General features: G+C 43.8%; 1 protein-coding gene across 2 annotated transcripts; it reads left to right on the top strand.

Moving 5' to 3' along the window:
• The first annotated feature begins 5,517 nt into the window (after positions 1–5,517).
• On the top strand, positions 5,518–20,069 carry SYT13 (synaptotagmin 13). 2 transcript variants are annotated; one of them, XM_005154193.2, is made up of 6 exons: positions 5,518–6,013; positions 10,804–11,026; positions 12,893–13,027; positions 14,665–14,978; positions 19,272–19,401; positions 19,668–20,069. In XM_005154193.2, the coding sequence occupies exons 1-6, from the start codon at positions 5,831–5,833 to the stop codon at positions 19,970–19,972; spliced, it is 1,290 nt and encodes a 429-aa protein (XP_005154250.2). In that variant the 5' UTR covers positions 5,518–5,830; the 3' UTR covers positions 19,973–20,069. The 2 variants fall into 2 exon arrangements, with proteins under 2 accessions (XP_005154250.2, XP_012985777.2); XM_013130323.2 differs by having other exon boundaries at positions 12,887–13,027.
• Positions 20,070–21,205: the final 1,136 nt, after the last annotated feature.

The raw sequence follows: 21,205 nt of genomic DNA, 5'->3' as shown, positions 1-21,205 counted from the left end.
ATTTGCTCCTTTGCTTAAGTTCACCTGCTAATTGGGAACTTACTTAACCTGGGGCCTGCCACTCCACTGAACAACACTTCCCTTTCAGCTGCATTTGAGGTGATGTTTTTCTTTCTCCCAGCCACGTTTGTCCCCGGGTGAAAACAAACCCAGATCTGTCCTGAGCTGACATTTGCCTTCTGCATCTCCATTACTGAGGTGCTCAGAGCTCACACTAATGCAGTTTACCTGACAAGGACATTGTTTTTCTGCTGGGCTCTGTGCTATGATGCGATTTGCTAAAGCACAGAATGACTTTCTCATTGCAAGTGGCCCTTTGGTGCTTTTAGATGAACTGTGACTTTCTGACAAGCTCCCTCACACAGTAATACTCTCTTTTAATATCCCAAGGAGGTCCTATGTAAACATAAAACAACAGAAAACACCACATTGGTGATTACACTGGGGGTTAGTGTTGCCCAGGTTGCCCAGAGAGGAGGTGGATGCACCATCCCTGGAGACATTCAAGGCCAAGCTGGATGTGGTTCTGGGTAACCTGATCTAGTAGAAGGTGTCCTTGCTCATTGAAGAGGGCTGGAAATAGATGACCTTTGAAGGTCCCTTCCAACCCAAGTCTATTCTATGATTCTATGATCAGTTTAACTTGTAACTGAATTAAAATAGCTCCATTAAAACCAGCTGCACAACAGTAGTCTTGATTTCAAAACTACCCATGATGTAGAACCTTGGAAATTGTTCCCACTGAAACTATGCCCAGTGCTGGAAACCTGCAACATGTTTCTCCTCTGAATCTGGCATCAGCTTTTGGTCATTAGCTCCTGGTAATGTGCTGTTTGCTCAACAGAAAAGAACCTCTATTATCAGAGATTTATTTCCCAGCTGGGCACTTCAGGATTTTGACCGAGTCATCCCTTATCCTTTTCATCAGTAAACACACTGACCTTCTTGAGTCACACTCCAATTCATGCCTTCCAGCCCTTTATTCATTCACATGGCTCCTTCTAATGTGCCCAGAGAGCTGGTGCTCTGCCCAGCAGAGCAGGGTGCAGATTTATTCTACAGCAGCCACACCAGTGCCCAATTCAGATGTCACAGACCCTTCCCATTCCTGCCCAGTGTTTTTCTTCTTACCTTTCCTAAGCACTCTTGGTTTTTGGCTCCTTCTCCCTGCTTCCTAGTGTTGAGCTTCCCACTCAATACCACAGAGTATTCATTCAATATTGCCTCAAGGGATGCAAGAGCTGTACCACAGCCAGATTTTTGGTGATTGCTGGTGATAGGAGGTACATGGCAGCCTCCTGAGATTGGTACACAGACAGTTTTTATCCATAGATCTCCTTAATCTCACAGATCTTGGTCTCAGGACAGTGTAATGTCCTAGGAAAGAATCACTTACTATGAACACAACTAGCTGTACCATTTTGCATGCTAAATCCTCATCACCATCATCCTGAGGAGGATGGCAAAAGGCTACACATGCAGCTGGAAGATATTCCTGTATGTCCAGAGGTTTCAGGGGCTCTATATCCATTTACACCAGCTGAAGCACCACACCTTGGAGCTCATTTTCCTGAGGTTGATCACTGTATTCTAAGTCATTGTATAAACCCCTTTTATACAATGATTTTGTTCTTCTCTTAATTACTTCATTTACTTGATCTATATCTACAGGCCTGTTTCAGTGACAGCGATGGTGGGGGGGCAAGCCCACATTCCTCTCATAAATCTTCCTTCTTTTTTTTCTTCTGTTTTGGTATATGAATATGTGGAGACAACTGCTTTGTCTTAATAGCACTGCAAAAGATTATTTCAGTGGTCTGCAATACTTCATCATCTGATGGATGAATACTTCACCACATGGAGGAAGACAAAATCCCCTTCTTCAAGTGTTTACAACCAGAGGCAACAGCATACAAAAACATAAGGAGGTAGATGCAGTCATTGTAAGCATAAGCCTTTTACCTTCATGTATTTGTTAGAAATGCATGACAGACATATGAGGCCTTCTGTCATTAAGTGGCTATTACAGTGCACAAAGTTGGGTGGTGTAATCACCTTTCTATGATTTAGCAAGCTATTTTAGACTATCATCCTGTTCAAACTGTCCCATTTCCATAGTAAAGAATCTCAGAGTCTCCTAACAAGTCAATGCAAGTGAAAACATGAGCTTACACCTTCAGGCTAAATGTGACTGTTAGAAGGATTTCCCTGCAAAATCCCTCTTTGCCATTTCTGTCTCTTAGCTCACACTACTGCCTGGTGAAATGCCCCAGTAAGAATCAGAGCAGCTCTGACGAAGTGGGATGAGCCAGGGAAAGTAGTCTCCAACCATCTTTCCTTCACATGTATGTCAGCTTTTCCTTGTGGTACTGAGGGATTCCGGATCTTTAATTTATGTCTTCTAATGCTAGAATAAAAAGAGGTTGCAAATCCCTGACCTGCTTATTCAAGTGGTTGGCAATTGCATTAAAGGGCTTTTTTTTCTGGTAAGACATGAACTACAGCCAGGCAATACAAATCTCTTGTAATTCTCTATGTGATTTGTACTCCTAGTTCTTCATTCAGAGAGTCTCTTTCATCCAATGGCCAGTGGAAAAGCTCACAGCAGGAACAGAATATCTGTAAGCACCAAAGGTTATGCAGTGCCTTGTATTTTGTCATCACAGAATATTGATGTCTAAAGTGTTAGGAGATGAAAACTATTTATATGCTTTTGTCATTTTTATACATGACTTGTGTGAGAATCTGGAGGAAATATGTGAATAGAGACACTGTAAAATATGTTGTCAGGCCTGAACCTGCCCATCAAATTTAGCTTGCACAAACAGTCTTTCATCTTTCTGCCTTGGCAAGTCTCTTTTCAATGGGAGATGTGACAGATAAAAAAGCTATGTGATTCTGGACAATATCAGTGTGAATGGTCAGTGAGAAAGGTCATCAGCCTGGGCCCGTTTTAGCCTACTACTGCTTTAAAGAAGCGATTTTATCCCGGGGTGTTAAAATAAGCAAGTGTAAAGCTGACTTTGAAATATATTTATGGTTCAAATATATTCATGATCCAGGTTATTTTAGAACTGGATGTGTTAAAAATAAGCACCCATCGTGTGGTGATGGTATGTGCCAAAGCTACAGTTAAATTGTGTATCTGTACCAGTTGCATGCATCAGTGCACCCACAAAATTCCACAGTCTTTGGCCTGTCGCTTGCAGAAGCTCACATATTGCTAATATTCCATGCTCAGCAAGACCTGTTTCATTTTCCAAGCAAAAGACTGCTGCCTGGCTATTACTATTAAAATATGCTATCTGATGATGATTTTGTACACCTTACATTTCACCGCATATACAATTTCTGGCAAGGAAAACTGAATCTTCATATACAAGCAGCTAGAAAACATCTTGGAAGTGTACTATTAAGTTATTGTCTTGCAAAGAGATTCCTTCCACAGCCTGTTGTAAGCAGTCCATTATAAAATTCACAGCACAGCTTGTAGAAAACAAATACAAAGATACCTTCCAGAGCCTGTTGTAAGCAACACATTACAAAATTGACAGCACAGCTTGTGGAAAGCACATGAAGATTGGTTCTTATGGGTGGACTGAATGCCTTCTCCACTCCAAATCTCTGTCAGTGTGATTACAGCAACTTCTTTCTTTTCATATGGTTTCCAAATCTAAGGGACTTCTGATCTAGCTGTGTTAGATTTCCTTAGCACCTTGAGGTAGAAACCATCCTGTGAAGGAAAACAAAGGCATCTAAAAAGTGTGTCCATTCCTTTTGTCGTCCATCAGACTCTCCTCTCTTCTGCTTCTCAAGTGGTGGTAGAAGTCCATAACAGTATGGTACATTCTTCAAATTCAAGATAAGACCTCACACCCTATGATTACAGTATTAACTGTTCAACTATGGGCTGAATGAAGTAGTTGTTGGCTAAGTCAGCAAATGGTTTCAACAGTCCTGTGGCAGAGAATGTTGAGATCAGCAGAGGTAAGCACTAGGATGCTGCTCAAGGCTTGGGAAGCTCTTGGGCCACAATGAACAAGAAGCAAAGGAGCATTTAGTCAGATTTCTCAATCCCCTCTCTGTGGTGTTCTAGAGATGTGCCAGTGGTCCAGTCTGGTGTGGCCACTTTGATGTTCTTGTATAGAGAGAAGACAAAGCTCAATGTGTGGCTGAAAAGCCAGTTTTCATGTGCTCAGCAGCATGTTGAGGGATTGTCTCTGCTTAAGGAGTCTATGTGATTCTCTTCCTGATGGGATGTCAGGATGGGGCCAGTTGCATGTTTGACAAGCCTGGTAGAGTGAGGAGAAGTCAAGATGACAGCATATGCACTGCATCCATAAGGATGCTATAGTGTTGAAGAGGAATCTTTAGCAATTAAAGTGAGAATTGGATGTGTGAGGGAAGCTTTGTGCCAGGAAGGTGAACGTGTCATCTATAATGGAACAAAGGCTGAAAGAGTTATCATCAGTAAGATGTGAAGCATCAAAAAATGGCAAGAAAAGTCTATGGCACAACCTGAGCTGCATAAAGATAAAACCCCTGAATTTCTCTGCACATAGTCCTTTCTTTTTCCCTGTTCTACAGGCACAAACTGTATTCCAAAATAGAAAGACAAAGAAACTCCCAGTAGAACTGAGTATTTGTTTTCCAGAGTCTTATAAGGAATATTTTGCTTTTGGCATACTAGTTCCACTCTGGTCCAGATATATAATGACCCAGAATTATAACCATCTTCTGGCCACTAGGTACAACTTGTGAAGTACCTGGAAAATGGCTGTATGTGTCACAGGAAACACAGCAAAAGATGGCATTTATTCCCTGCTTCCCCAAGGTGGGCAGTTGAGAAACAAGGCAAAAATAGATGAGTCAGAGAAAGTTAATCACTCCGCCACCTCAACAGAAAGCTGAGATGGACTTTTAGCCCTTTCAGGTCTATTCATGTAGGTTCTTCCGGTGTCAGCCTCACACTGGTGTAGTAAGTAGTGTGAGTAATACTGAGCATATGTTGTTTGCTCTCTCATCCTCTCCAGTGGAAGCAGCATATGCACCAGTGAGTCTCATTTGACTGGATTTTCCACTGTCTTTTTAAATAGGAGCACTGCTTTGCATTGATGCAACAGAAAGCAGCTCCAAAAGGTTCAGACCCCGTGCTTCGAGGGGAAGGTGGTGGAATTGGGACGGTGCTTCATTATTGCATGTGTTTATTGCCCAGCTTCTGAAGAATGAGAAAGTTCTGCCTGGGTTACACACAGGCTTTACTCTGAGTGTAGTGCTATCATGCAGTGTTATCCTAACAGGGTTTCTCCAGCCAGCACTTTCTGGCAATCACTGTCTTTGCTATGAGACATGAAAATTCAACCTTTTTGAGCAAATTAGCAAGCTAGCCCTCAGAAATATTGCTAGGGAGCTGGATGCACTTTCTGTGAGTTAGCAAGCAAGGCCCAGCCCCTTCTGCTGACGTCTTTCCTCTCTATCACACATCAGACTTTTCCCAGTGGAGCTGGAGAACAGGCTTCAATGAAAACTGCCTGTTTGCAGCTATATGGAGATCGCAGGCACCTCAATCACTATTTCCTCTACCTGACCTGGAGCAGAAACTCCATCATTAGGATAGAAAGGTAGCCTTGTTGCCTAGCAAAGGTGGGATGATTTATCTCTGTCTCTAGATTGGTCCCTTTTTCTTTGCTGCACAAGAGAATTGTTTTCAGACTTTCAAGGAGAATGAAGCCAGGATAGAAATCAAAGTGGATGTGAGAAAGCTGCTATCCCAGGGAGGAGAAGCAGCCACAGTGTTTCTGTGCTTTCTGTTCCTGTGCAGCCCAGGACAATGGTTTTATCTGCCCCAGTGATAGCCCTGGGGGCTACCTTAGGGACTGCAACTAGCATCCTTGCCCTCTGCGGTCTCACCTGCCTCTGCAAATGCAAGCAACCTGGGAAAGGACTCTCAGAAAAGGACCAAGAGGAGGACACGGAAAATACTAAGCCCAGTGTGCTTCAGCCAGTCCAGCAAGTAAGACACAGTCTCTGATTTTCCTTTAAATGCAGAGGGTGGGGATGCAACTTTTCTGTTCAGCTTCTCAGCATGTGATTTCTGCTGCCTATTTATCTGCTTGCCGTGTTCAGGATGTGGCAACATGTTAATGGGAGGAGGAGTGAGGGGATAGCCGAGATGGGCTCAGTGACCCACGGAATTACCGGAGCAGGAGATAGCTGCCACATTGCCAAAGAGAGAGCTGATAACGGGAAAAATAGGGGAGGAGGACTGGAAATGCTGCTTAGATCACAAAGGAAATGGTTTTCTAAGGAGAGAAGACTGGACTTTACCATGTGCATGCAGCGTTGTAAAGAGGAGATGATTCCTGCTGGGATCTCCTATAGCAGCTATTTCTCTAACTCTGTTCACAGTATCTTATGGGTCCTGCAGGATAGTTTCCTGTCAACAGCTGGTTTCTTATGAAAACCATCCCTCCTCCTCCCTCTGCCCCTCTGACTGAGGGGATTAATTATGTGTGAAGTTAAAATGAGGCATTGTAATGGTAATAATATGTGACAATCTGGAGTGTGATGACTGGACAACCTCATCACATGATTAATTGCTTTTTCATTTACTATAAGAGCAATGTGGAGTATGGATGATATCCAGCATGCCTGTGTGGTCTTTGTTTCGTGTTATAATCCAAACCCCCTGATTTACAACAGAAGCAAGTGGAATTATAGGACCCTGCTAATACATTTATTAATGAGAAGTTCTCTTTCAAAAGGAAATGCTTGACTGATTTCCTTCATTAATTATGGTCTTTAGCATGAGCTATCGCACTGGTCAGTCTCTGAAAGTACTACCTGTTGCTCTTGATGTTTGTATGTGCCTACATCCTTTTCACTTTCATCTAGCCATTCAAGCAAATGTTAGCCATTTCCAAAGACCAGTGACCCATTGTATAACAGTCTTTGTTTGCCTTCTAATTAACTAAGCTGCCTGTTATTTTTGTATTCGTAAAGAGCGTAGCAGGAGTCCTAATTGAACTCTAATGTTTGTAATTACATATTCAGCTCTCTTTGGCTACCGCTCTCAGGCTCTTACTAGAAAAGAACCCTGGCATCCTCCTGTTTCTGTTGCAGTTTGCTCAGAGAAATGATGACCAGATCTACTAATTGTATTGTAAGATCTGGTGCAGATACACAGAATCATGTTACCAGAGCTTCTGGTTGCTGAGGAGAGAGAGGATTGCTCCACTGACCATGGATGAACATCTGCACTGAGCTTAGGATTTCTCAAGGGGTTGCTGCTAATTCAGAGCATTCATCCATGAGCACAGTGAATACGTCCCAGAATCTGTTTCTATTTTCCTAGGATGAATTTCACCTGCTATTGTGTCTGATAGTTTTGTCATGTTCTTTTCTTGTCTTTTCTGACCCACACAGGGGATTTGCCAACTCTTGTATATAAGGATGTACAATAATGCTGAGATTTTCCAAGTTTACTGTTAAAATGAATTAGAAATGTGTAACTTGGACAGCCATATCACTTAACATAGCATTTTATCTAGCTGTTGTCTGGAACAACACTAACCACAGATAACTTTACCATCAGTCTCCTTCTACAAGAGATCTTTTGTCATTGTAATCTTCCAGCTCAGAAACCACTCAAATCATTACCTTAACTTGGACTGGTCATTTTCCTTTTATACAACCTTTTGGACTGTATCTTGGGAAAACATTAATCCATCCTGGTGTTTGTCCTGCAGGGTGCCATCCTACTTGCATGACTGAAATAAGCACGAAGTCACTGTAAAGTGCAACCAGTTTTTCATACCCAGCAGCTGTTATCTTATGGTCCTCACATTTCTGCACTCATGTTTCTCCATAACTTAATCCAGTACTTGACCAACAGGGGTCGAATTATCCAACCTGGCCTCAATGTATCACTATTACCTGAGTGATTGTACTCCTTTAGCGCTGTAGACTTTCTGATTACAAGCATTATTTCTCATGATGTTACTGGGTTTGATTTTAGGTTTTTTCCTTTTAAAGAAATCTGGCCAAATTCTAGCAGCCGAATGAACATTCTGTCACAGAAAGTGCAAAATGTTCTTAGTTTGCATATTGAGTGTGTTTAAACATGGGTTTTTTTTCCAGTTAAAATAGTTTTCTTGCCAGGAACATGCATTCCCCTGTGTTGTCAGTGATTCAGAATCAGTCTATACCTTGATGGTGTTCATCTCAGAGTGAGTTCTGAGCCTGTGGAGTTTTATCATCTGTGTCTATGTTTATAAATTGTTCTGTTGGGACTATTTCCCTACTGCATTAATATACTGTATGTCCTAGCCAGTGCTTGACATAATTATTGAAACCTGTCAGGGCCACTGATTCTGATAAACAGGGTTGACAAAAGAGAGACGAAGCAAGACTGCATTTTATTCACTTGGCATGTCTCCCATGACAGCAGTGCTTGTATTTCCTATAGACAGAGGCTCCCCAGGGACATGCCCTGCATATGTGAGGAGGAAAAAGCTCAAATACAAAGATATATATCTACAGAACCATTAAAACTGCTGGAAATACGCAAAGTCTCAGCAAAATATGCAGATGAAGATTCCTAAACACATCCAGCAATGGTAATAATTTGGTGCATTGCTTGAAGGACATTGGGCAGGGACCCTGAAGGGTCATTTGCAGCCTTCTTGCTCCTTTCGGTTCCTTTGCTTTCATGCATTTTATGCAGAACTACCTGAACTCTTCTGCTCATCTCTTTCTTTTAAGATACTGCTGCTGATTTGGAACTTCCATAGGGCATTGCTATGTAACTGGATTAGCAGACAGCACTTGGGAACAGAGCTGGCAGCAATAATAATAAACAGAGGCAGATGCAATTGGAAGAGGGGGTGGGTTAGTCCCACTGTGCTTGCATATGCCTCTCATCTCTAATTCTGCAGAGCAGACAGGCAAGAGGAATACTGAGACCCAGTGGAGCTCTTACTTGCTGTGTGCTGATGGATTTCCTGACTAAACGCCTGGCTTTCAGCAAGTGGAAGAAAAGATTGTACTGACAACACCTCACATTTGTACGGTGTTTCTTCATCCCAAAGAATCCCAAAGTGCCAGGCATAGTGGTGAGGTGTGATGGTCAGTGATCCATCAGTGATTGGCAGGACAGCAGCCCTATAGAGCAGCTTCAGGAGAGAAAGAACAGTGGATGCTGAGCACCATGGCAGACACTATATGTGTGTTAGAAGTAATGCCTTCACAGAACAAAAGTGACCTGGTTTTTCACGCTATTGTCTAGTGGTTCCTAACCTATTTTGCTTGGTTAGTCTGCTTTAATTGCAGAAGAATGGAGAACTGCATTTAAGGTTTGGATGAGTAACTTCAAGTTGCCTAAGTGTTTTATGACTGATGTGGCTCACATGTCTAAAAGAGGGATCTCACTCACAGACCTGCACCATGTGATTTACACAACATCTAAACTCAGCTGAATGCTAGGTGGGGACTGCACACAGTGACGTCTTTCTTTCTTTCTCAGCCCACTTCTCTTTCAGAGCCCTTCAGATTAAACAAGACAAGATGCTGTGTTACGCAGTGGACTTCTTAAACACTGATGCACCTTGAGAACATGGAGTCAGTGACCTAAATAGCTCTTTACCACTGCCAAGTGCATGTAACCATGGTGCTATGAGCTCCATAAGCAGAGTATGACTAAAGAGCTAAAATCCAAGACAGCTCTCTTTCTTCAGCTCTGTTTCTTGAGGGATAGGTATGCTCCTTCAGGATATATGAACTGGGACCACACCATCCCAACACAGACAAATGCTTGAGGGCATCATTTATATTCATTATTAATAGGAAACAATGACATTAATGAAAAACTTTAATTACAATTGCAAACATTTTCTGGCTCACCCTCAATCTAAATTTAACACAGAATGGGTTGGCAGGCGGCAGGGTTGGAGGCGATCCCACTGCACAATAATCCAGCAAAATGGCAGGTTTACTTCTGCTTTTTGTCTTGTGTGTTTTGGAAACATTAATAAAATCTGGTGCAAGGGTCATTTGCTTTTGTTCTTTCACATAGATTAATCTAAATATAAATGAATAAGGAATGATTTCAGTAGTCAGCTGACAGGATCCTTTCTTGGGACATAAGGAAAGAGGAACTGCTATATTCTACTAATGTATTTTTCATTGTTTTGGGAGAACAGTCATGCCTTTGTGACAAACTTTACTTGGGCTGTCTGGGCATGACACTGCCAGTCAGATTCTTCCTCTCATTCCATGTTCACAATTCAGCAGGGAATTGAACTGTTAGGAACAAACTGAAATCCAAATTTCAATCCTGGTGTAATAAAGAGGAAATGTGTGCCTGTGGGTCAGGCAGAGCTCTGCTCCACAGAGCCAAGAGATAGTCCAAGAGGCTGAATCAGAAGCAAATATCATATATCCATATAGCAAAATTAACTTCATGGTTGGTTTCTCTTCTAAGAGAAAACACAGACTTACAAGAGAAGGATTAACGGGTGCAGGAACAGAGGAATAATCAAACATTAAGAATATACCTTTTTCTTGTTGCAACCAAACATCTATAGAGGGATAAAACTGGAAAGACATACACCAGGTGGAAGGGTATTGGCTTTGTCAAGAAAATCTCTGGGCATACAGACAATGGTTTCTACACCCCAAGAGACAGTGATGGGAAGTATGACCAGAGGCATCGTCTTTTCTCCCTTTTTCTTAGCTTGTTTAACATTGAGAGAACCAGAATTAGCGTAACCAGCACAAAGCAATAAACAAGGTTTTAATTTTCAGTTCAACGTTAAGAAAACGGCAGAGCCAGTCCAGCCTCGAGCACTCCTGAAGTTTCCCAACATTTATGGCCCCAAACCCGTAGTAACTTCACCTGAAATTGTTAACTACACGCAGTACTCCCTGAAGACAACAGAAGAACCAGCTACTGGAAAACACATTGGTTTGGATGAGAACAGGATGAAGATCCAAGTTAATGAAGAGCTGTTTGTTCTCCCTCAAAACGGTAGGAGCATTTGGTCTTCATGCTAACAATTGCTTTTCTGAGTGTAGATCTGTAATGCTTCTGAGCATAACGTGACTGTAGTTAGAGAAATAAAGGGGAAAAAGAAGACATGGGTGCTTTTTCCTTTCTTATAACGAACATAGTGAGTTCTGTCTTCAATGCATGTGTTTAGTAGTTAGTAGCCATGTAGATCATGACAGTCTGTTAACAAAGCTGTAGTTGTGTCTGGTTCTAAATTGGTTTTACTTAAACATCTTTTGTTCACTGGAAGCAGACATTTTGTACAAAAACATGTTTTAGTGTAGTTTTACTGAGACCATTTGCCAGAATATGGGTGAGGTATCTGGCCAAAACTAGGCAGAGTAGCTCCTCCAGGACAGATGCCAACTGTCCCTATCAAGGACATTGGCAGTAGGGTTTAAGCTTCTACTTTATTTTCTCTACTGTTTTTCCCCCATTGGTTTGGTGAGATACCCTTGGCTTTAATGTGCACTGAAACCAAAGGCTGACACCTCAGACTCTTTTGTCAAACAGAATACTTGTTTCCAGCCAGCCCAAAGGGTAACATGCCAAAGCCTGGAACATAAGATTCCTGGAGCCTTGGAGAAAATGCAGTGTTAATTATATACTTCTGGCAGCATGTCTGGGTTGCTTCCATACTGATCTTTACATCCACAACTGTCTTTTAACAGAATAATTGACTCTTATGGTTACCTAATACAATCTTCCTGATGTTTTGGCAGATACACGGTGCCATCTACCATGGCTTTATAAAAGAGTTTAGGTTTTTGGAGTTGTTTGAGGTTATATTGCTGCCTTTCTGGGAGGATGATTCCTACATTCTCCCCTCCACCCTGACACTTGCAAGAATGGAAAAGTACGAACCATGGGAAGCAGCTGCATTGGAGGAAGAGGCTGTCTGAGCCACATCCTTAGGTGTCAGGGAGAAGATTATAGGGTGGAGAGGCTGAAGGAGGATGGCTGCATGTGGGCTAAAGCTTTATTTAAGTGTGTTGGTGTAAGAGCCTCTGCACTGCTAATGACATAAGCAAGTTTGCTTCCTGCTGCGCCTGATTTCGTAGCTCAAGTGTTGCTGAAATAAAGCAAGAATTGTTGCATTCTTATTTTGCTGTCACATTGAACTGATCTGGACTGTGGCTGGCTGAGATTTTTAGGAGGAAATGTGCTAGTCCCACTATTATTTTCTGTGTGAATCAGAACTGACCTTGCAGATAACAGCTTTTGATGACAAAAAAGCCGTGGCTTCCCTTTTAGTCTTGCAGTTTGATTCATTTCAATATAAAATATGTACTCAACTTCAAAATCATGCATGGAGCAATGGCTTCAGCTTCCCAAGCTCATTAACTTCCACTTGGTCAAGAGTTATGGGAATAGATGTCTTCTACATGACAAAGACTGTATTGTTAAAATGAAAAATAAAAAGATTTAGAGAGATCTGAACTAATGCACGGCAGCTCAAAAGCAGGTTCATGTCCTCATTCCAAGGAACAACAATATTCAATTCCCCAATGCAAGTTAAAACCAATATAAACCAATATAACAAGTAATGAGTGTAGTTTTGGCACCTTGGTTTAGGCACAAGGTAAAAGAGCAAGTGTGTGAACCATCTTAGAGCACAAAGTGGTGGAGAGCAGAAGGCTTGTACAAGTGCTATAGAAAGAGCTGAAAGGGTGAGAAAACAGTGCAAAAAGTAGATATGATGGAGGAAAAAGGAACAGAAATGACATTCCTGCACACAAGGTGCAGGAATAGTAAGACACTTATAAAAGCCAAGTCAATACAGGGTGGATTTGTGCTCCTTGGAAGGTGAAGACCTGCTTGCTAAAGGGGTTATTTCAGTTGCAGGTGTAGTAAAGGACGTGTGTGTCACGGAGCACCTGAACCCCGAGAGGGCAGCCAGCTGTAACCAGGCCCCCGAGCTGCGCTACTCCCTGGTGTATGATCAAGAAAGAGCTGAGCTGCGTGTGGCCCTTCTGGAAGGTAAGGGGCAGAGGTCTTCCACTGGTTATTCTCCATCTGGAGGGTACAAGACACCTTGTACCATTGATTTTATAGAGAGTTCCCCTTCTACCTTAAAATCAATAAATGTCCCCAGGACCGCTGGCTACTCCACTGGTTCTGTTCTTGCAGAATAGAAATGCCTGGGGATGGCACTGCTTGAAGTGCCATCATGGCACATAGAATATGTGCCATGGAAACATAGAATAGTTTGGGTTGGGAGAGACCTTCAAAAGTCATCCAGTCCAACACTGTCGCAATGAGCAGGGGCATCTTCAACTAGATCAGGTTGCCCAGAACTACATCCAGCCTGGCCTGGAATGTCTCCAGGGATGGAGAACAACTGTTTGCACAGCTCAAAAGTAGAAATCAGGCACCAAGATGGGCCTCTCCTTTCTCAGAGTACAAAGCAACCTCTTATTTCTATTTTTTCTTTTGGGGCAATGGAATGGGGTTGCAATCTCCTTCCTCTCTATAACTTGCATTCTTTGATTCACCCACTCCCTACTGCCTCTTTGTCAAGTCAAGGTCTGAGCTGGAGATACCAAACTTATCTTGTAGTCCACTGAGTAAGTTCCCTCTGTTGTGCCTGGCCAGGCAGCCAGGCTCTGTGTCACTCTCTGAAGTGGGAGCTGACAACTGTAACAGCTTCCCCGCTCAGGGCTGGAGCATCGTCAGTTCCTCTGGGAAAGCAAAATAAGCTGAGTGAATAATTCATGCACTGTGCAGATCTCTGTGGAAACCTCATCAAATCACACCCTCTGAGGTGAGAATCGAAAGGATGCTAAACGACAGCCACTGCTGTGGGTTGCCTGCCAGCAGCAAGCCCTCTGCTCCCTTCCGGGGAGGACACCACAACTACTGACTGCCACCATGGATCTTCTGCATGTGTGGTGCAGTAGAACCTGCACCTCCTCCTCCTCATCATCCCTTAGTGCCTCATTGTCACCCAGCAGGATCCAGCTCTGCTTCCCAAGAAACCAGGAAACCCCACAGGCGATGGGACATGGGGAGCTGTCCATTCTCACTCCAGGCTTTTCAACATAAAAGGGATGTAAAACTCGGGATGAATGTCTCTTGACAAAGATCTCTGGGGCTGTGGGATGGTTTCTGAAGGATTCGTTTACCAGAGGTTGTACAAGCAAACTGTATTAACCCTTAGATGTATCCCCCACTGGCCTGCAGGGGTTGACGTGTGCCAAGAGGGAGGTGTCTCCCATCTCTGATGTCTGTGACTGACCATAATGCTTTTGAAGCCTTAGTAAGAGGCTTTCTTTATGTGAAAGTAAATGAGAGCTGCCAGTCCCTGTGCCATGCTGAGGCTCAGCTCATTGCTGCTCTGCATCTGTCAACAGAGCATGTTTCCTTGAACTTGGCTGTTATTCTCCCAAACACTAACAGCATCCTTTTGAGCAGCAGAAGGACAAGGACATTGTGCAGCATGAGCAAACCACCACAGCATGGTCATATAGCTTAGTCTGCCCTGCACAAGCAGGAACAGGGGTCAATGTCTATGAAGCTGTTTCATTTTATGGCTATCATAAAGGGAGCAGTTTAGTCACAGATATTTCATGGCTGTCTTTTGTGAGAGGTCCTTAAAATCAATCATTCTCTTCCAGCTATGCATGGCAGAATGAGTGGGGACCAAGATGCTGGCTGCCATTGCTACATACTGGGCACGCTGGTGAGCAAGTCTGGTACTACTGAAGCCCAAACAGAGCTGAAGAAGAAGGTGCTTCACACCCTCTGGGAGGAGGTCCTGCGGTTCCCATTAACAGAGGAGGACATGCCGGAGGGGACATTGACTCTCACCCTGAGAAACTGCGACAAGTTCTCCAGACACAGCATTGTGGGGGAACTCAAACTGAGCCTTGCTAACATGGAGGAGTCCTTCGGGACAGCCCAATGGGAAAGGCTAAAGATCCCAGATAAGGTAAGGACCCAGAAACTCTAATGATTAATTGTTTGGACAAGAGAAGCCCTCTTCCATGTCAGTGGGTGGCTGTATTTGTTTGGAGCAAGGTTTAGAGGGGTGATGTGTGACTGCAGAGGTCACTGCACTGCTCTGTGCTGGTCTCTAGCTAAAACCATTTCAGAAAGCAGCCAAAGGCCTATCAACCAGCCCTTCCATCTACAGCTTCTGGCAGTTAAGATGTGTCAGAACTCCCTGGCCTCCTTCAATTACACGACCCTTGACATTGGTCTCCAATTCAAAGCCTGTGTCTAGAAGCAGTTATGTGGGTTTCTGTGAATTAGTGATGCAGGACCATGGTAGCAAGAGCTGAAACACCAGAATGAGTGCTTACAGAGCAGGATGGAGGGACTCTGCAGAGCTGGATGTGGGTAAGGCATATAGTGACACACCAGGGAGCCTTAAGCTAGGAATGAAGTACATTGTTGGGATCGAAATGCTGGCCTGAAAACAACTTATCTTTCTGGGATCAATCCAGTGCTGTATGCTCTGGTGGATGTCAAGACATCACTCATTGCATTGTGTTGGTCTTAAACAGTAAACCTTCCTTTTCCTTCCTTATACACACCTTCCAGCTGCACAGACAGGGAAAATGTAGAGAAGTACTTGAAGTAGTACTTGAAGTAGGTACAGGGGATGCTTCACATGCACTTTCTTGCACATCTCCTCAGGAGCCTTTTCTTTGCCATGATCTAGATTCTTTTAGCAGCAGCAATACACTTAACAACATGGCAGCATGGTGCTGCTATTGTTGCTACTAATACATTGCTACAAGTGGGTACCTATTGTACTCTGGTATATGGGGTGAGCAATGCAAAACAACCGCATCGTTGTCGCTACTCATGCTGAAATAAATGATTGCCTATCACCATTGGGGCTGAGGGCTCTCCATTGGGATGGCCACAGGCACGGAGTGCAGAGTTAGAATGTCTGATTTCCTATAATGCTCATTTGCCTGATCACCACTTGAATGCTAATAGTGCTGGCCTTTAAAAATCCTCTGGCAGAGAGAGAGGCAGCAGAAACAAATATGAGGTTTAATAAGCTTCAAGAACCAGGCTAAATAGCTGCATATTAGTAATGAGCAGCCTAATAGCTGTAAATTGAACTCAGTTCCCAATCCCCTGCTGCAAAAAGTGGTGTCTGAAAGAAATTACTCCAATGATTTAAATTCCTAAACTGAGATAGATGGAGCCTCCCCCTCACCTACTGCAATCTCTGCTTTGTAAGCAATACCCAAGGAACAGCCTGTGCACAGCAATGGTCACTCATCACCCAAGGGCACCCGATGAGGTCCTGACACACTGGGTGCTCTGCCGTGGTCCAGCTCCACACCTGCACAGAAACAGGACGGCATTCATTTCATCTCCAGGCTGACAGCACAAGGTTAACACTCACAGCATTGCTGAGCAGTGCCCCAGTTTGAGCTGAGGATGTGCAGTGAAAGCTGAATTTGCGTCATCTGGGACCTGAGAGAGCCAACCATTGCACACAGAGCTTATATACAGATCCTGAATCATTCATTGAGAACCAGAGCGGGAGGGAGTGAGGAGGAGCTGATAAAAAAGAGGAGCTATTTTTGACAGCATCCATCCAGGAACAAAGTTTCTGGGCTTTAAACAAAGTCTGACATTTCCTTGAGATGCCATGAGAGGCAGAAATCTCATCCCTGCCTTCCCAGTGATTCTCCCACACACAAGTGCAGGAGCTCAGAGGGGAGCTTGCAGCTAACCAGGTAGTGCAATTCGTATTCAGGAATTCAGTGAGGTCTGTGAGCAATGCAAACATAGATCCTGCAGGCTGATATCCTTATCTTGTCTTCCTTCCCTCCCACTGCCTTGCTAATGACAGTGATGATAGTGGCTCCTCGGATAGCACCTTCCCCTTTGTGATGCACACGTAATTCATTGATAACTCCCTATTGTACAGAAAGGAAGACCGAAAGGCTCCGGTGGTTGTGTGAATTGCAGCACAAAAGGCAGGTTATGGGTTTAATAGGCAAAAGGAAAATACAGAAAACAAATCCCAGAAGGAGTGGGAAGGAAAGCTACCTTTGTCTTGGTCTCTTCACACAAAACTCCATCAGACACCAACCACTGTAGGTTTTGTGTTCGTGTGGATATAGACTGGTCAAAACCTTGATCAGGATATTAGGAGCTTACAAGCCATAAGCACAAGATGTGGTATGTGTGTACAATGTGTGTGTGTGTACGTGCATGAGTGTGTGTGCACGTTTACAGAGCTCTGCCAACCCTTATCTCCAATCTCCACATTATCTATGTGTGCCTGGAGCTACAGGAACCAAATTCTAGCCAAGAGCTATAGTGTGAGACCTGGTGAGATGTAGAGGGTGTAAATAAACACAAGCAGCTTATGACCTATCTTAACTATGGTTTTATACTGAGGTGGTGTTTGTGTTTGCCCATCCATGTACAAACACCCATTCTTTCATAGTGAATACACATCTATTTGAATCTGCCCCTGTTTTGGTTCTATGCTGTGGGGTTTCTTAACATCTACTTAGATGCAGGGCAGGATTTATGCGAGTGAAATGCACACGAGCCCTTTGTTTCTACCTGAGCGCTTGAGAAAGAGATTTACTGGGGCTGATTTGGGATTGGATTTCAGGCTTCCTTGCTAATGGCCTCCCCCTTGATTTGTGCATGACAAATCAGTCATTCCAACCAGACAGCGATGACGGCTGCGTTTGCTGGGAGAGTCAATCAGCTCCCGAGGAGCACACAGGGGCCTGCCCCTGCCTGTTGTGAGTAACCGGGTGAAAACTCAATCTGAAATATTTATGGCTCACTTAGAAGCATAGCGCAGAGTACAGGAATGGCCTGGAGAAGGGCTGCCTGTCCTAAAGCGTGTAGATCATGCTAAAGAGTCCAAAGGGAGTCTATTGAATTGACATTGGCTTTCTGGGACTCTTCTGGGTCATTAACCTCACACTAAAGCAGATTTCTGTCACAAGCTCCTACTCACTGAGAGAATTACTGCTCCCCTTTTGCTCCTTGCCACAGGCTGGCAGCTCTGCATGTACCAGCATGGGCTTTCCTGGCTTCCCTTGCTTCCCAGCCAGCTCAGGAGGAGGAAATGGCACTGTTCTCCCAGGAAGGAGTGATGGGTGATGTGGTCCCTCTACTTCCCCCTCTGGGGTTGGTTGCCCAAGGCAAGGGAGAAGGAAAGGTCAGGAGGCTAAGAGGCCAATCACTAATGGGAAGAAAGGAATAAAAGAGAAGAAAAGGAAAGAGAACCAAAAGTGTTCCCTGCTGAATCTAGGACTGATGGTTCCAAGCCTTTGTCCTGGAGGAAATCCTGAAGGGCAGCATGGAGAGATGCCCACAAGCTGGAGGGAAGACTGTTGGGAAGGAAGAGTAGATAAAGCACTGTGTGGAGCTCATGGAGGATTTCAGAATGAGTGGGCTTTTTACTATACCAAGTGATGGTGTCGAAGAAGATTCAGCTCCAGCTCCAGGGTCTGGCTGTGGCACAGCCCTGGGTATCTCCTACTATTTCCTAGGGAGACCTACACTCCTGCTAGGCAGTGTGGACCATGGTCCATGTGAGGTCAGGGCCTTCTGAGAGAAAGAATCACAGAATCATAGAATGGTTTGGATTAGAAAGGACCTTAAAGTTCATCCACTTCCAAATCCCTGCCATGGGCAGGGTCACCTTCCATTAGAGCAGCTTGCTCCAAGCCCCATTCAATCTGGCCTTGAACACTGCCAGGGATGGCACAGCCACAGCTTCTCTGGGCAGCAAGCTTCTCATGTCTCACCACCCCCACAGGAAGGATATTTCTCTAGTATCTAATACAAATCCACAGAAGCCGCTGAAATAAAGAGTGAATGATTAAAAGCAGTAATGGAAGTAGGTGACGTAAATAAAAAGCAGCTAGATAACCTCAAAAATGAGTATCTGACTACTTGCATGTAGTTCAGCCCCAAATCCTCTTCTTCTGATTAAATATTCCACTAAAAGTAGATGTAAGGAAGCAGTTACCTTCCAATGACAAAAAGAAAGCAATAACTCACAAAAGAAAGCAGTAACTTAAATGTGGAGGACAGACATCTTTGCCAGGTTTATTCTCATTCAATGTAACTGGGAAGATATCCCCTGTACAAAGACATGGAGACAACTTGGTCAGTTCATCACCTCATACTATTTAGCATTCCTAAATAGTACTCTAGCATTCCATGTTATGGCCATGATAGTATATGAAATGAACCCTTCCTGCATATCCATTTCCAGGAGCCATCTACGGGCCATGGGGAGGTCCTGCTCTCCATCAGCTACCTGCCAGCAGCGAACCGCCTGCTGGTGGTGATCATCAAGGCTAAGAACCTCCATTCCAAGCAGCTGAAAGATCTACTTGGCAATGGTGAGTAGAATGGCAAGAAAACAGAGACTGTTGTTTCTGCTGTTATGTAAACCTGGAAGGAAAGTGGGAAGGGTGGTTGCTTGGCAGAAAGAAAGTAAATGTTTGTCTTAGAAAGCCAAAGAGATTTGAATAACTGCTAAAAAGTGAAAACCAAAACCAAGATCAATGTTTCTCATGTTCTCTCTCTCAGTCACCAATTAGAATTCTCTTGCACTCATTTTGTTGCATGCTCATTAACGTGGTGCCTCTTTCCACTTCCTATACAGATGTTTCTGTCAAGGTGACACTGAGGCATCAGTCCTTGAAGCTGAAGAAGAAGCAGACCAAACGCGCAAAGCACAAGATCAACCCTGTGTGGAACGAGATGATCATGTTCGAGGTGCCTCAAGAGCTCCTGCGTGCCTCCAGTGTGGAGCTGGAAATGCTGAGCCAGGTTGGTGCTGGGCAGAGCCACGTGCTTGGCAAGTGCAGCCTGGGCTTACATGTCACGGGCACGGAGAGGAGCCATTGGGAAGAAATGCTGAGGAATCCCAGGAGACAGATCGCCATGTGGCACCAGCTCCACATGTAGGCTCCTTGTGATTCCTGCCTCGGAGCCTGGGTGAATAAGCTGCATTTCACCTTCCACCTTCCCCTCCACAAAGCTGACCAGCACAGCATCCTTCTTATACCCCCTTCTCTGATTTTCCTGCCTCATCCTAGCCTGGGAATCTGCTTGGAAAATGTATTTAAAGGACAATGTCTCATCTGATCAAGTGGTTCTCTCAAACAACGGGGGTTGGCTGGATGGCTGATTTGAATGAATTCTTCTAGCCTGCCTGCTGTCATCTGTGTGAGGTCCTTGTTTCTATAGGGGAGCAAAGGTATCATGGAAATGTGAGATCCTCCTTGGCATCTGGCTCTGTCACACAAGTCCTTGATGAGTGCTGGCTCCATAATCACAAACACGTGGCAGATGCTTTACCAGTCATTGTTTTTCATAATACTTTATACGATTGTGAGAAATGCAAATCACAGAAGTGACTTTCACTGCAGACATAAAGTATCAGTATGAGAGAGTGAAGCCAATGTGCAATAAACAGATATCTAGAACTAAGGGAGAAAACAGAGGAAGAAGAGAGTGAGAAAATCAACACTATCATCCTATGTAGCCTTTGAAGCACCCACTGCCAAACAGGAAGTCAAATACCTTCATGTACTTTTGTTTGCTTGAGTGTTTGATATTTAGGGTTTATGAAAACTGCTGAAAATGTGAATGTTTCAGGATCCTTCAGCACAATACCTACATCTTCTATCTTCCCACATGATCACCCAGGAAGACCCTAAACACGGACAGGAAGTTACCTCCAAAAACCTGGACCAAATCTTTCTGCTTACTGCCATGTTTTCTGTTTGGGTTTTTTTTTTCTGAGCCAGGAATATCAAGTACTTTTGTTCCAGGCAATATTTAGGACTAGGCAAGAGAAATGTGATCATTTCATACCTTAGTGGTTGATTGACGGTTTTGGTTTGACAGTTAACTATTGCACCCAAATTCTCATACCAGCCTTACTCAAAAACAACCCTTAAGAACTGACATGTATTTCATCACTTCCAGACAGAAGGAATTCACTGACCAGACAGACTCCCCAAGGCTTGTTTTTTTGTGTGTGCACTTTCAAGACTTGTTGTAGCTTAAATGTTACTGTTTACTGTCCTTTTGTGTCTCGATGGGCTGAACATCTGGCATTGACAGTGATGATGTTATGACCCCATAAGCACACTGCTTGTCCTATCACTTTATTTAAAGGAGTAGACAACAGCT

This window comes from Melopsittacus undulatus, chromosome 4 (assembly GCF_012275295.1).
Source record: "Melopsittacus undulatus isolate bMelUnd1 chromosome 4, bMelUnd1.mat.Z, whole genome shotgun sequence".
Taxonomy (NCBI): domain Eukaryota; kingdom Metazoa; phylum Chordata; class Aves; order Psittaciformes; family Psittaculidae; genus Melopsittacus; species Melopsittacus undulatus.
This window is presented reverse-complemented; position numbering and strand designations above follow the sequence as displayed.